Source organism: Tiliqua scincoides, chromosome 4 (genome assembly GCF_035046505.1).
Source record: "Tiliqua scincoides isolate rTilSci1 chromosome 4, rTilSci1.hap2, whole genome shotgun sequence".
NCBI classification, from domain to species: Eukaryota; Metazoa; Chordata; class Lepidosauria; order Squamata; family Scincidae; genus Tiliqua; species Tiliqua scincoides.
Window position 1 is genome coordinate 26,157,825 of NC_089824.1, and position 16,968 is coordinate 26,174,792.

At 43.2% G+C, this 16,968-nt stretch overlaps 1 protein-coding gene across 1 annotated transcript in view; it reads left to right on the forward strand.

Moving 5' to 3' along the window:
* The first annotated feature begins 1,120 nt into the window (after positions 1-1,120).
* STK3 (serine/threonine kinase 3) overlaps positions 1,121-16,968 on the forward strand; it is a 171,886-nt gene continuing 156,038 nt past the window's right edge. The window contains exons 1-3 of the mRNA XM_066624291.1: positions 1,121-1,275; positions 13,573-13,653; positions 16,772-16,900. Of these exons, the coding sequence (XP_066480388.1) occupies positions 1,253-1,275; positions 13,573-13,653; positions 16,772-16,900 (233 nt within the window). The 5' untranslated portion in view covers positions 1,121-1,252. The remainder of the gene's footprint in view (positions 1,276-13,572; positions 13,654-16,771; positions 16,901-16,968) is intronic.

The following is a 16,968-nucleotide window of genomic DNA, read 5'->3' on the forward strand; positions in this document are numbered from 1 at the left end:
TGGTTAAAGGTAGAGGTTTTGTATCCAGTAACCCTAATAATAACCCTATTGAGTAGAATAGGATTTATTCCTGAATAATAGCCCAATCCTATACCTGTCTACTTGGAAATAAGTCCCATTATATTCAATGGGGCTTACTCCCAGGAAAGAGTGTTTAGGATTGCAGCCTGACAGCCCAATCCTATCCATGCTTTCCTGGGAGTAAGCCCCATTGACTCTAATGGGACTTACTTCTGAGTAGAAATGCATAGGATTGGGCAGTAAATGTGCTGGGGCTTGGGCTGCAAGTTTGATTTCATTTCAATACTTTCCTCCCCACTTGTTTTTTTTTTTATCAATGAAGCTTTTAAATATGTACTTATAAACTGTGCCTAAGCCTACAGCTTTATTTTCTTTCCCCCTCACTCCCCCCCCCATATTTAGGGTGACCAGATACAAAGTGGAACAGAGTGCCTATACATTTAACCATTGTATAGAAGAGGGACTTTTGGCAGCTGCAGCTTTTTAAACCTTTCCGTGTTGAGCTGCACCTGCCCAAGGGCACAAGCTTGTGCATGTCTACTCAGAAGTAAGTCCTATTGTTTTCAGTTCTCCTCTTAGGAAAGTGTGGATAAGATTGCATCCCAAACCTCCTCTTCTATACAATGTCCAAGGTCTAGGCACTCTGTCCCACTTTGCATCTGCACACCCTACTCAGAAGTGATTCACTGGGACCACTTCTAAGTGTGCTGAGCTAAGAAGCTTAGTAGTTCCCAGTCCCTCCAGTAAGCTCAAAAACTACATAACCCACAATGCACCTTTCTACATAGGGTGAAACATTATTGGCGCAAAGCATGCTGGGTAACGAAAACTTCCCCCGCCCACGGTCGCTGAAGCACAGCGACACGACCATCTCCCCGGCCTGCCCCTAGAGTAAAATCTCACAGCTGAGGGCTTCACCCAGCCCCACACTTCCGCCTTCTGCGGTTCCTGAAAGGCTTTTGGAACGACCAATGGTAATCTCTCATTGCTCGTCTGAAGCCAATAGACGTGTAGGAAGGCGGGACTAGAAGGCGGGTAGCAGGTTTATAGCTCAGACTAGCAGGTTTGGTGTAGAAGTCACGCCGCGGGAGGCCAGGCTCTTAAAGGGGCAGGAGTGGAAGTGAAAGAAAGTTGTGGGTGACCTGAGGGGTGGCCTGGCCGGGGCTCGTCAGGGGAGACGCAGCGCACCTCGGTTTGGGGGGTGGATATCCCGGGAGCCTCCGGCCACAGGATGGAGCAGGCAGCGCCTAAAAGGTAAAGACCGAGCGGCTGCAGCAGCAGCAGGCCCGGGGCAGCTGCTTCATGTGGGGCGCAAGGAGGGAGGCCGGCCAGGCCGCAGCTGTGGGGGGCTCCCTCCAGCGCCGCTGCTCCCGGCGGCTGGGGAGGCCTCTCCGTATGCACTGCCCTCGCTCCCGCCTCCGCCCCGCCACCGAGGCCTCCCTCTGCTGGGGGTGCGGGGGGCAGTGGAAGGGCTGCCCCTGGGTCAGCCCTGTGCCCACCAGGCCTGGAGGGTGAGCCCCACTCCGCACCGCCTGGGGCAGGCCTGGGGGATGAGCCCCACTCCACACTGCATCAGGCAGGCCAGGGAGTGAGCCTCAGTCTGCACTGCCTGGGGCAAAACAGGGTGAGCCCCAGTCCATAGCGTGGGGCAAACCAGCGGGTGAGCCCCACTCCACACCCACTGGGGCAAACTTGCATAGGGCTAGCAGTGTGCATCAGACTAACGGACACCCCCAGCTCCTCACCCACTCCTGGTCCCATTGTGGGAGGGGAATGAGAAGACCAACTCTGTGTGTGTTCAAACCCCCGCCACCCATGGTGGGAAAATAACTTCACTCATCACTAGAGCTGTCTGAAAATAGTGTTCTTTATTTTATTTAGAAGTAATCCCATTGTGTTCAGTAAGATTTTGGTTGTAATTCTATTTTACTCACTGGAAACAAATGCTTCTACTCATCCCACACACCAACCCTGCATTTGGATTATAGCCCTGTGCGCTGTGATCCAGAATAATGGTCACCCCTTGAATTCATGCTCACATATACTTAATCCATTTCTGCCCAGCCCACAGGTGTACACATTTGAACCCTGTTGCATATATGCCAAGTTGGGCAGAAATGGGTTAATGTGGATTAGTTGTGTGTGTGTGTGTAAGGAGGATGGTGAAATCCATCCATGCTGCTCCTTTAAGCACTCTGCTTGTGAATATGATGAGGCAAACCAATTTCTGCCCAGCCCACATTTAATCCCTGTTGCCTCTATGCAGAGTTGGGTGGAAATGGCTTTAAAAGATGTGAAGAGCCCAGCCTCATCTGTGGTCTAGGCTTGGTGGGGGAATCATATACACCACCCATTTAAGACCTCCCTGCTGGTCTCTCCTATGGGGCAGAGAGAATGCTGAATTTTCCTGACCCTTCCACCATTGGTGGGCTTGGGGGAGACTTATTAAGATACCTAACCCCTGCCTTCCAGGAGGGGTGTGGGAATGGAGGCTTGGGGAATCTGTAGTTTCTTGGCCTGTCTACAGTGCCATGAATCTTTCTGAAAGTATATAGATGAAATAGGCAGTGACAGCAGATTCTGGCTCATTGTCAGACAATATTTCAGGGTATGCTACTGGATTACATTGACTTGAGCAGTGCATGTAAGAGAGAGGAGCCCAGTTTGTGGTAGACCAAACCCCTGAATCTGGAATTTTGTGGAAAAATATGTAGAATCCGACCTATGCACATAAATCGTGCACATACTTGTGCCTTTGTAAGCTACCTTGAGTCCTCTTGGGAAGAAGGGTGGGGTATAAATGCTGTAAATAAATTGTAGGAGAGTGAGAAAGAAAAACATACACACCATAAGCTTTCATTATGGGCCAAGAGATTGTGCTCATGTTACATATTTTGAGCTTCTGTAATGTTAGAATTGCACTGAAAGGAATACAGTGACTTGTAGGCTTGATGAATGTCCTTATCCTGTACTACTAACAGGTATACACGGTGGCGTAGCTAGGTCATTTGGCGCCCCATATGACATAATTATTAATTAATTATTCATTAATTCATTCACAGTTTTATACCACCCTTCCTCTAAGCAGCTCAGGATTTGAAATGAATAATAGTAATGTCTGGAAAATAAATGCAGTGGATATTTCCCCACAAGCAATGGATGAAATTCTGCATCAAATGGTATACAATGTGATGGTGGTATTCCTAAAAGCAATGATTTCCAGAATTTTGGTCACTAGGGTGTCACCCCCCCCCCAAGGAATGTCTAATGGATCTGTTTTGAGTTAAGGCAGTGGTTCTCAAACTTTTAACACTGGAACCCACTTTTTAGAATGACAATCTGTCTAGGACCCACTGGAAGTGATGTCATGGCTGGAAGTGACATCATCAAGCACAATAAAATAATTATAAATAATTAAAGAAATATAAAAAATTATATAAGGGGAAGTCAGCCCTGTTCCACCAAGTGAATTTTCTCTGTAGCCTGCCTGCAAGAACACCCTCCCCCCACAAAAATATCAGTGAGATTTTCAGCCCTCCCCAGTGCCCAGTTCAGTGTAAATTCTTATATTTAAAGCATAGCATTATCAGGACCCACCTGGCTTTACAAGTCTGAAAACAAATAAAATGGACCTTACCAGCTGAAGCCTCTGTTTTATTCTTTGGGAGGTGCTGCCTTCTGGAGCATTTGTTGAGCTCCACTTTCATCAGATTGGGACCATGCAGCTAGCCTTGCATTCCCCTTTGCCTGACTTGACCAGGAGCCAAGGCATATTTGCTTACTCATGAGTAAACATGACTGTGTGGTTTACTTGCCCTTTCCATAGGGCTCAATACATTTGTCCCCTTGGAGGGAGGGACTTCCTTTTTGGGTGTTTTTTGAGGGCTACTTTCATTGGATAGGAACCATTCTGGTGTCATTGGATTGCTCTCAGCCTGCCCTTTTCGATGAACTATGGCATGTCTGCCTAATCATGAGTAAACACGTGATATGGCTTCGTTTAATTTTCCATAGGTTTCCATGTGTTTTTTTAATTTCTGGTTTCTTGGCCTTAACTTTTGATAGAAAGGAGTTATTTCAGTCTGGTTTTTTGCATTGCATTCTGCTGGAAATTCTGCATCCAATGGTATATAGCATGATGGGGTTATTCCGAACCTCCGTGATGTTGGGGCATTTGTGGTGTCACCCCCCCAAGGGTGGAACCCGGAGTGGATGCCCCTCCCATCCCCTGCTAGCTACGCCACTGGGTATAAGGCTATGTTGAACTTGTACAGATCAGTCTACACTGTGTTTTATTTATTTATTCAGAGCATTTTAACCCTGCTCTTCAACAGGCAAGGTTCTCAGAAAAGCTTACGCAGCTAGCTGCTCACATTAATCTTTTCTGTTGTTGGTTGGTGATCGGCTTTTAGTGTATTAGTTCCGGTTGATGGAAAAATGGTAAAACTGTCTTGCTGTTTTTTGAGTTTGTAAACAATAGCCCTAGTTGTTGAGGAGATACATTATTTCTGAGTTTTCGACTTGGATTCCATTAGTACTCTGATGCTCCTTTAGCACACTCCTGCTGTTGATGGATCTTTGCTATGGCAAGCCCCTTAGTGTGGAACTCCCTCCCTCAAAATAATAATGTTTCTAGCTTTATGCTTTTAAAACCTGAAAGCGTTTCATATTTTAAGAAGCTGTCTTTGCAGTGGGATTTCTTCAAGGATTGGAAACTAGACACATGGCTCTGTGAAATGGTTCTCCTCCATTTCCCTTCTGCAATTTCATTGCATTGTAAATAAGAAGTATAGTAAATGAAGCATAAGCAGAGTACTACATAAGGTATGCTCTCTGCATGAGACCCTCCTAGCCGTACTATCTGAGTTTTAAGGTACTGATATGCTAATAAGAGATCTGGAAAGCTTTCATGTAGATGCGCCTCTATTTTTTTACCCTATATAAGAGCCTTAATTGGAGCACAGTGGAGCAACATTGGGCCCAGTCTTTGAAAATAGTTTTTAATGAAACTCTAAGGCACTTTAGTTCAGATTAAGCTGTGACAGATACTTATTTTGGGTAACAGTACAACATCTGATTTAAACCATATATCTGAAAGCACCTGGTAATCAGTGAAAGTAGCCATAGGAGACAGATTTTGTTTCACAGGGCTCTAAATCTTATGCTCTGGTAGTAGTGTGCTGTTATGATGACTATACAGATGTTAAGTGTGAAGATCTAAAATGGTATGAAATTAGTGTCCAAAGTCCAGCTGAAATGTCTGCGTGACTTCCTCTTTGCCGACGATGCAGCTGTCACTACCCACTCTGCCAAAGATCTCCAGCAGCTCATGGATCGTTTTAGCAAGGCCTGCCAAGATTTTGGACTGACGATCAGCCTGAAGAAAACACAGGTCATGGTTCAGGATGTGGACTCCCCTCCCTGCATTACAATCTCTGCGCATGAACTGGAGGTTGTCCATGACTTTGTGTACCTTGGCTCAACAATCACCGACACTCTTTAGAACATAAGAAGATAAGAACAGCCCCGCTGGATCAGGCCATAGGCCCATCTAGTCCAGCTTCCTGTATCTCACAGCGGCCCACCAAATGCCCCAGGGAGCACACCAGATAACAAGAGACCTCATCCTGGTGCCCTCCCTTGCATCTGGCATTCTGACATAACCCATTTCTAAAATCAGGAGGTTGCGCATACACATCATGGCTTGTAACTCGTAATGGATTTTTTCTCCAGAAACTTGTCCAATCCCCTTTTAAAGGCGTCTAGGCTAGACGCCAGCACCACATCCTGTGGCAAGGAGTTCCACAGACCGACCACACGCTGAGTAAAGAAATATTTTCTTTTGTCTGTCCTAACCCGCCCAACACTCAATTTTAGTGGATGTCCCCTGGTTCTGGTATTATGTGAGAGTGTAAAGAGCATCTCCCTAACCACTCTGTCCATCCCCTGCATAATTTTGTATGTCTCAATCATGTCCCCCCTCAGGCGTCACTTTTCTAGGCTGAAGAGGCCCAAACGCCGTAGTCTTTCCTCATAAGGAAGGTGCCCCAGCCCCGTAATCATCTTAGTCGCTCTCTTTTGTACCTTTTCCATTTCCACTATGTCTTTTTTGAGATGTGGCGACCAGAACTGGACACAATACTCCAGGTGTGGCCTTACCATAGATTTGTACAACGGCATTATAATATTAGCCTTTCTCTCGATACCGAGCTAAACAAACGCATCGGTAAAGCAGCTACCACGTTTTCCAGACTCACAAAGAGAGTATGGTCCAACAAGAAGCTGACGGAACATACCAAGATCCAGGTCTACAGAGCTTGCGTCCTGAGTACACTTCTGTACTGCAGCGAGTCATGGACTCTTCGCTCACAACAGGAGAGGAAACTGAACGCTTTCCACATGCGCTGCCTCCGGCGCATCCTCGGCATCACCTGGCAGGGCAAAGTTCCAAACAACACAGTCCTGGAACGAGCTGGAATCCCTAGCATGTATGCACTGCTGAAACAGAGACACCTGTGTTGGCTCGGTCATGTTGTGAGAATGGATGATGGCCGGATTCCAAAGGATCTCCTCTATGGAGAACTCGTGCAAGGAAAGCGCCCTACAGGTAGACCACAGCTGCGATACAAGGACATCTGCAAGAGGGATCTGAAGGCCTTAAGAGTGGACCTCAACAAGTGGGAAACCCTGGCCTCTGAGCGGCCCGCTTGGAGGCAGGCTGTGCAGCATGGCCTTTCCCAGTTTGAAGAGACACTTGGCCAACAGTCTGAGGCAAAGAGGCAAAGAAGGAAGGCCCATAGTCAGGGAGACAGACCAGGCTGCACTTGCTCCTGTTGTGGAAGGGATTGTCACTCCCGAATTGGCCTTTTCAGCCACGCTAGATGCTGTTCCAGAACCACCAATCAGAGCGTGATACCATAGTCTTTTGAGACTGAAGGTTGCCAACAACACATTTCTATTTCTGTGCTTTCCACAATTTGTTTTAAATTATAACTCATAGTGGAAATCACATTTCTAGACAACACATGTTGAATTTAATGTATTCAATAAAAAGGGTAAATTAACCTGGATTTTGGAAACTGTTCATTTTGTGATATTTTGTGTTTATGACAATAGCAAAAGATATTTGCCTGTTTGAGAGTGCACCTCTTTAAACTCCTCTATACTTCCGTAAATATTATTACTTCAAACTAGAGCACGTGAGTTAGTAACCACCAACGGTTCTTATAGTACATGATTCTTTCCCCCACCACATAGCTTGTATAAACTTGGATTTAAGAATTTTTCTATGTTTAGGAACAAAACCCTCATTCCTGACATTTGCAAACATGAGAACTGCCTACAATTTCCATATATATTCTCTTTTCTTCCTATGTTTTTAAATTAAGGAAGCTGTTTGTTTTTACATGTGGTTATAAATATTCAAGTATTCATAAGCAATTTGTTCCCTCATAGACTAGTTTTCTTAACTCCCTTTTTAGGATCAGATGCCGCTTTAAATTAAAAGTGAACTGGGTCCCGTTAATCTCTGCAACAAATCATTATAAGAAGTGAAGAGACAACATAGCAATTATTGGAAGTTGCCTGACTTCATTTAAAAGCAATGTTGTGTTTATTACTGACTTTGGCATATAATGAAGAATTTCTGTCCCAGTGTACCCACTTTCAAGTTACTTATAATACATAGTGTGGTCAAGGCAGATTCAGAGGATTAAACAATAAGCAAATAGGAACTGTAGGGGACTGGGTCATAAGAATAGATACAGGGCACATTGTTTCTTGGCCACCAGGCTTTTGGAAGGCCAGATTTGTGTAAGTTTGGGGGAAAAATTGTGAACCCTTACATAAAACGGTTTCATGTGCATTGGACCACAGACACTGGAGCTATATAATCACTATAGAAATGAAGAAAGGTGTGGTTTCAGAATTGCTACTGTTATTTGTAAATCATTCTCAATTAACATAGTGCAAGGCAGTTGTGTGCTGCCTACCTCACAGAATTGTTGCAAGGACAATTCTTATCCCAAAGAAACAATGAGATATTGAGCCTGTGAGAGAAGGGCTTGTCCAAGTCAACATTTTCTGTATCATGTTCAAGAGCAACTTAACAGTCTTTTAGATGTACCTGTAGAATAGTAATCTATGACTGTGAAAGCTAGGATTGGTTGCTGAAGCTCTTCAGTGACTGTAGGTCAAACTATATATTATGCTAGTACATCACTGGCCCTTGTGTACTTGGTTCTTGTTTCCTAAATAACAACTACAGGGAGGGACAGATGGGACTGGGTATGTGCCATGCGGAGAATTTGACCCTATTCCCTTGCTGCTTTTCCAGTGTGAATGGTCTCCTGTTTCCCTACAAAATGGTGTTCCACCTTCAATCCAAACCTGATAACCCTGTCTAAAGAAACAGTATACCCAATTATCCCTCTACTTTCAGAGGGGTAACTACTTGCATTCATTTTTAAGGTGACAAAGACTCTTTTTGCTGCAACTGCATTTATTTCAGTTTAGGCTTTTGTGGATGAAGTGGACTATAATCCATGAAAGTTTATGCTGAAATAAATTAGTCTAAGGTGCTACAAGACTCTAACCTCAGATGTCTGCACTAAAGAGGCAGAATCATCACTTCTCTTCTTAAATGTAAGAAACAGGCTGAATTGCCCATGTAATTATTGATTTTATGGCCTAAATTTTTATTCTTTTCCTTCCCCCAAGCCCAGTGTAGTATTTTAGCCTTAGAATAAGCATATAAGTGAGGTTAGATGGCGGAAGTGTGACTAACTTAAGGTCACCCAGTGAGAATTGGAACTGTGTGGGGATATGAAATATTGTTACTCAGATCAAAACCCAATTTGCTAACCACTGCCCCATCAAGAATAAACTATTACTAAGAAGAGAGTATAAGAAGAACCTAAATAAAAATTCAAGCTCAGCTGTAAGCCTCTCTTGCAAACAGGAAGGCTGTATTTAGCCTTCCTAAAAACAAGTTTACATTAGAGAAAACAGTAAACAGCTCATTCCAAGTCGTGATTGAGAGAGGTGGGATACATCTTTTGGGTTGTTGATTGCATTTTTGTAACCTCAAAAACACAAACATTAATACTTAGTGTATGGGTAGAAATCCTTGAGCCTCAAAGAAAATTGCTGCTTGCCTAACCAGCCCTGACCCAGGGAATTATTCAGCTTAAAATTGTACCATGTTGGCTATGGCTGCCTTTTTTTTTTTTTTGCCAAACTCTGTGCGATAGAATCCCATTGATACATGGATAGGACTTCTAGTCCAGACTGGGTGCTGCTACATCAAAATCAGCTTGGCTCTGCAGACTTTTTCTGAATGTTCGAACAGTGTCTGGTACTGGTGAGAACAGTGAACAGTTTCTTGCAAGGAACCGGGCACATTTTTCTGTAGTAGGTTCTCAAACTATTTTCATCTTCACTTCTTGATTTCATGAGGGAACATGTCGTATAGCACACAAACATCTGTGCTGGAGTCTTAGTACCATATTTGCTTAGAGGGGAAATGATACTAGTGGGACAGTTGTTGTGCTGTCTTGGCTTTTTATTTGGCCAGACATTTTCCTTGTCCAAACCCAGACCCTCTGGATTGTTTCTGCAGTTCGTCTTGTTGCTGTACATAGACCTCAATTAAAACTGCCTTTGATATGTGGGAAGTTGACTAGTTTCTTCATATGTAAAAACCCATGTGTGGTTTGTACTTTTAAAACTAATCTACATGTTTGATGGTGTATAAAATTCTTCTTTCTAGTGACAGATGTCTTGAGCAACAGTGGAGGGAAAGCTTGTGACGAATCTGTCTAACCAGCTGCTAGAGCCCATTTTAGGGCTCTCTCCTTGATGATGGTGACCGCGAATAAAATTTCATCCATAGAGAGTCATCCGCACAGGTGTTCCAAATGAGGTTTTCTATATCTTCAACCTCAGTGTGTGATAGAGGACAGCTTGGTGGCTTCTATGACCAATTCGCTGGATACTTTGCAGATAAAATCTCTCACATCTGTCTTAATGTAGACTCCTCATTGACAATTCCTGTAGATGTCCATTCCACAACTGTTAGTCCTGTTGTTAGGGACTCTTTTCCCATTACACATCCTGAGGATGTGAACAGGAAGATAATTGAAAGTGTGAGGCTATCACATTCTCCCTTGATCTTTGCCCATTGTGGCTGGTGAGATGGACTGATTGAGAGGGCAGAGAGAATGAGAGAAGAATAGAGAATAATACATCTCTATTAACCTTCAAGATGTGAAATTAACCATCTTGAAACTGATGTTAGTTCACCCCTCTTGAAATAGCACTCCTTGGATCCCTCTGTACTGGGAAATTAACTGGCCTGTCTCAAACCTCCTGTTTTGGGGCAAGATGTTGGTAATGTCCCAATTCAAGGGATTTCAGGTTGAAGCTGGTGATTTTTACTTTGTTCATTCTTGCTTCTGGTAAAGGTTTAAAAACTGCCTTGGCTGTCATGGTGGACAACCTACACCAGGGACTGGACAGCAGGAGTGCATCCCTGTTTGTTCTGCTGGATGTCTCTATGACTTTCAACACCACTGACCATGGTATCCTTCTGGGTTGGAGCTGATTGGCACTGTTCTGCAGTTGGTTCAGTCTTTTCTGTAGGTTAGATACCAGAATATGGTAGTGTAAGAACTACAGGTTTTTATCTTGGCTGATAGTGTTTCACAGGGATCTCTTCTTGCCTCCATTTAAGTCTACATCTAAGAAAATCTCTGGGAGATGTCATTGTGGGGTTTAGGGTTGGGTGCCACCATTATGTGAATGATACCCATCTGTCTATTGCTGGGATGGCTATGGAAGTCATGAATCATTGTCTGGAGTTAGTTATGGACTGGATGAGGAAAACAAAATTAAATTCAGATAAAATTGAGCTGCTGTTGGTGAAGAAACCTCAAACCTTGTGATGAATTGTGGACTTTTAATGAATGGAGTAGCACACCAATTGAAGTTGTTTGGGGGTGTTCCGGATCCGGCTCTACTTCTGGATACCCGGATGGAGGCCATGGCATGGAGAGGATCTTTGTTCAGCTTAAGTGAGTACGCCAACTGCATCTATACCTGAGTCAGACAGTGATTCATGAGATTGGATTATTGTAATGTGCTCTGTGTGGAGCTGCTGTTGAGAACTATCTGCAAGCGTCAATTGGTGCAAAATGCAGCTACCCATGTGACAACTGAGTCCAGGCAGTTTGTTTCAGTCATGCCACTGTTGTACCTGTTTTGTGGAGCAGTGGTTTGTTTCCAAGTGCAATTCAGGATGCTGGTGATTACCTATAATGCCCTTTATGGCTTAGAGCCAGGGTATTTGAAGAACTTTCTCCATACTTATGTATTGTCTCATTCCCTAAGGTCAGATGAAGAGCTCCTCTCATGGGTGCCACTATTATTAAATACAGTATTTGGTTGGCAGGAACACGGGGAGGGCTTTCTCTTTAGTGACACCTCATATGTTGATCCTTCCTGTGTTTCTGAGGTGTTTGAAAACCTTACTTTCTTGTTTCATATATTAACTTTTTTGTTTTGATGTGTATAAACCTTTTTTAAAATTGTTCCTGCAAGCTGCCTTGACCATCTCCAAATGGATGGGGAAAGGCAGATCTAGCTACTGTTGATGAGTCCTTATTCTCAAAGGGATGTGATATATACTGGAGTATTTGCAGGGAGCTCGCTGTGTTCTTTGTTTAGAAGAACAAACAAAGAACACGGTGAGCTCCCTTCTGAAACAAAGAACACGACGAGCTCCCTTCTAAAACAAAGAACACGGTGAGCTCCCTAAGGTGCATGGTCATGTGCCTCAAGGCAGAGCTCCACACAGTTTGGCCAGCTAGGAGTTTGGCAACTTGGCAGTAATTTGTGGTGTCATTGCTGAATGTCTGGAGGCTCTACCCTGCTGCTGCACAGCCATGGAAGGGCTCTGCACAGTGGTGGGCTTCTTGCAGGGAAAGTTGATTGTCATTTGATTGGGGGGGGGCTGGGTTTGGATGGAAACTTGATATAGAATTTACTTTTGGTCTGTCTTCCTGCACTGACATATACATTTAGTTGATTTTCTGACTGTAGTTAAACCCCAGCAGGTAGCTGCTTCTAGTACTACTACATGTTCAGCTCTGTACCTTTTGGGACTAAATTTTGGACCATGAGATTCTGCCAGAGAGTTGATCTAACATGGTTGCTCAGAGGCTGAGCTACAAATCAGCACTTCTCTAGTTAAACCTTTTAGTCTGCCATGAATTCACTAGTTCTGTGGTTCTCACACACTTAGCACTGGGACACACTTTTTAGAATGAGAATCTGTCAGAACTCACCAGAAGTGATGTCTTGACTGGAAGAGACATCATCAAGCAGGAAAATTTTTAACAATCCTAGGCTGCAATCCTAACCAGCCTTTCCCAGGAGTAAGTCCTATTTACTGTCATTGCTAAAAGAATATACATAGTAGCTTGCTAAAAGTACAGGTCTGTAACATTTCCCCAGATGCAGTCGCACAGCATGGTAGCATCAAGTCTAATATATTACAAATAAAATATTGAAATGAATGGTGAGCCACCTGAAATTGACTTGTGACACACCTAGTGGGTCTTGACCCACAGTTTGAGAAACACTGCACTAGGTGGTCCCAGGCAAGCTACCCTTTCTTAGCTATAGCTCCCCAGCTGCAGTGGGGGGAAATAAAGACTTGAGGGCTTAACAATCCTGCAAGATAGCAATGAGTATTGAAGTGTTATGTTCTCAAAGTAAGTCCGAAGGAGGATCTTGAACCTTTTGTAAAGATTGGAGAGGAAGTTGTAGGATTTTTGGGCATGTGTTTAGTAGAAAGAAACTCCATGTAGTGCCTCTGTAAGGAACGTCATGGTTCTTCACAGCCATAGTAGTTCTTTCTGGTTCACATGCTGAGCAAGGAACCTTTACAAGGGCATCACTCAGTGGCAAGAATTTGATTCTAAAGAATATGAATTTTTTAGTTAAGCAGTCGTGTAAGTGCATCCATAGAAGTTATTAGTTTATAATGTTTTTTTCTTTTATAAAATAGCCTTCCTTTCCACTTATACCTATTTTAATTTGTGGTGCATTGAGGGGGGAAAATCTACACGGTTCTGTTCTGGTTTTCAAAGTCTTGCATGCCTGGTTGTCTGAAGGTTCTTTGGGAGGAATGCCTACAACATGAGAAAAGTTTGTCAACTGGGTACTTTGGCAACCCCAGAGTTTTTATGGTTGAATATTTTTTAATTTATTTTACAAGTTACATTACTGTCTGGTTAATCTATGTTATTATATTCCTTACCATTGTATAATTGTTTAACCATTTAGACTTTGTTGTTTCACTGATTTTAGTAGACTGGGATAGCTATATGTTGGTCAGATTGGTTTTTCTGCTCTTCTGTACTCACTGATTCCCACTGTAATCACAGTTTAAGCGACAAATTGTATAAAAATGAGTCCGAAAGAGTTTTTTAATATTGTAAAGCCTACTGCAAATGTCTAATTTTTGAATATTTTACTTTTTTAAATTAGCAAACTAAAAAAACTGAGTGAAGACAGCTTGACTAAGCAACCTGAAGAAGTCTTTGATGTCTTGGAGAAACTTGGTGAAGGGTATGTATGGTCTTTTGTGAAGTAGTTGGAAAGACTTGAAGCAATCGCATAAACATAGTCAACATCAGCTTGACTGATCTTCCTCCATTTTAGATGGTGTTCAGACCAGATGTAATGCTAAACCATGATTTATTGCTGTAAGAACAAGTCTCTGAAAACCATGGAATTGCTTGCTTCCTCCCCTGTTGTCTTCTCTTATGCACAAGGGAATAGTAAATGGTTATACAGTTGGCCCTCATCTTACTCAAGGGTTATATTCTGAAGCTTGTGCATTCTAAAGTCAAAGTCACTGTAGTTGAAACTCCCTTAAATCCAACAAATATGTACTTTCTCTTTAAGAACTAAAAGCACAGTACGAGAGAGACACAGGCAAACCGAGGGAACAGCAGCTTTTACTCTCATTTTCGGCTCACATTGAGGCATAATTAGAGTATGTTGAATGCTGACTAGAATTGCCTGTACTGTTTTATGTGTTTTTTTTCCTGTCTTTTTGTGTGTGTGTGTGTGTGGTGGTGGTGGGGGTGACTGGAGCGGCTGGAGAGTATACATACTTGAATTCCCGCAAGTCTATCACATGCAGGAAGTGGGCAGGCTGTACTTTTTTCTGCAAACTTTTCTCATTCCAAGTCACTTTCCCATCGTCAGTTGCTTTTCGTCCTGTGGAACTTAACATATGAGTTTGCCCTGCTGCTGTTGATAGGTTTCTAAAACTGACCTGTCCACTTCCTTTCCCTTAAATTGTCAATGGAAATTGTTTGATATATGCCACATATTTGAAACGAGTAAGCAGAAGACATTTCATCTATTCATTTGGAATAGATGATGGAGTACATTGTGGAGCATACTGAGAAATTGCCATGCACCTATCAGGAACGTTCTATCCTATAGGGCAGAGGTTCTCAAACTGCGGCATCGCAGTGCCCCAGCCAGAGAGCCCTGGCCTCTGTCCCCTTAAGGGGTGGGAAGGAGGTGGAGGCAGTAACACAATTGCCAGAATCGCATTGTTGTCGAGGGGCACAGGGGCTTGCCTGGATTCACTGCATCCTTCAGCAGCCTCTCATCAGTGCAGGGAGCCCCACGCCAGCCTCTGCAGGGCTCCCCAACATGCGGCAACAGTGCAGATAATGATCACGACCCACTTCTGGTTTGCATTCGCGAAACTGGAAGTGGGTCGCAATAGTTATTTTCACTGTCTCTGTATGTTGGGGAGCCCTGCAGAGGCTGGCACGGGGCTCCCCACATCTCTGGAAGGCTGCTGCAGACTGTGGTGAGTCCAGGCAAGCCTCTCAACAGTGATGCGATTCTGGCGATCACGTCACTGCCTCTCCCCTTCCGTGCAAGAACTTACAGTAGAGTTCAAACTCCCTGCGAGTTTGAGAAGCGCTGCTATAAGGGGAAAAACAATTGGTCTTGGACAGAGGTTCCCAAACTATGCGCCGTGACACCTTGGGGTGCAGCGGCAAACTCACAGGGATACCAAACGATGTCCCTGACAAACTCTTCTTACTGACTCTCCTAGCATCTTGGCATCTTAGCATCTTGCATCTTAGCATCTTGGCCGGGCTAAGTTCTTGTGCAATTCTCATGCAGGGCACCAAGGAGGAAGGGTGGCATGACCATAGTAAGTTTAGAAACTGCTGGTCTGGGGCAGTGTCTAAAGTCAGCCATGAGTGGAGCTGTGGAGGAGTACGTTGCAGATGAAGTGTCTTCTGCTTACTCGTTTCAAATAACTAGCAAGATGTTGCTTCCTCTTCTTTGCCTACTGTTTCTTTCTGGCTTTAATGGTGCGAAGGTCCTGTTTGTAAAGCAGTCATAGATCTACTGCCTGGATGCTGAAGAGCATGGATCTGGGTCTTCCCCTTCATCTCTGTTTAACAGTAAACTATGTGTGTGCTTCAGAAACATCAGCTGAGGAGGATTCTTGCTAAACTTAATGGTTAGCAGCACCTTCTTTGAACAAATAAATCTGCATTTTGTTAGCCTATCAGATGCTGCATATGCAGTTGTAAAAATAACTATGGGCCCAATCCCATCCAACTTCCTAGTCCTGGTGCAGCTGCAATGCAGCCCAGAGGAAAGGGAACAAATATTCCCTTGCCTGGAGGTGGCCTCCATGACTGCCTCCCTACTACAGGATGCAGCACATGCCCTGTTCGTACAGCTGCACCAATGCTGGAAAATTGGATAGGATTTGACCTAAATCATTTTTAAAAAATACATGCAACAACTTATATAATATTTAGCTCTACCATTTAAAGGTTTAAATAATCATGGTATCAAGAATGAGGGCATTTAACCAGCAAGATAAGAATAATGATTCTTCCTGTTGTCTTTATTTTGGACCTTTTTCAGTTTATTTACATAGCTAAAACCCATTTGGAAGCAATTGAATCATTTGGAAATAAATTACATTGAAACTGATGGTACTCAGTTCTAAGTGTATTTAGAAGTGTGGTGTTGCAAGACATAAGTTTGAAAAAATGCCAAAAATGCTGTAGCCTAATAGCAAGCAGAAAAATAAGCTCTACACATACACCATTCTCATCCCATTTGCTGCATAAGAAATGTTGGACTTTGAGAAACTGTTATATGTATTACGAATTACAAGGCAAATTTTGTGAATTTATGGAAGTATTATATCAGGGCCTCCTGTTTTTAGAGAAATGCAAAAAATGAACTTGTATGATTTGGAACCACAATCACCTACACATAAATAAAACTCCTGCTTAATTAAATTATAGATATGAACCCTCTTGTGACACCTGTTGGTAGCTGGATAGAAATGGAGTTGCCTTCTTGCAAGACGTGATTTAAAAAAAAAATAGTTATGACTGGATATGAATTTTCAGTGTAGGAAGCAACATTTTGAGTGGGAGCATAAGAAGCTGTAGAAAAAGGAAGAACTGTTTATCTCCCCCCCGTGACTGTAGCACACACTCACTCCTTGAAGACAGACATGATTCTCCCCATTACATTTTTTAGGTGTTCATTGCAGCAAATACTAGCAAATGTGGCTGTTGTGTAATCTGAATTTGACCTTGTTATGTAAAGGATGGGCTGGCTGGATAAAATAATTTTCTTATCAAGGATCTACATCAGTACCACTTTTCTTTTCTAGGTCTTATGGCAGTGTGTTTAAAGCAATACACAAAGAATCTGGGCAAGTAGTGGCAATTAAGCAAGTCCCTGTTGAATCGGATCTACAAGAAATAATTAAAGAAATTTCTATAATGCAACAGTGTGACAGGTATGAATTTAGTTTATTTTGAATACTCGGCCATCTTTTAAAAATAAAGACCTAGGAACCTTTATTTG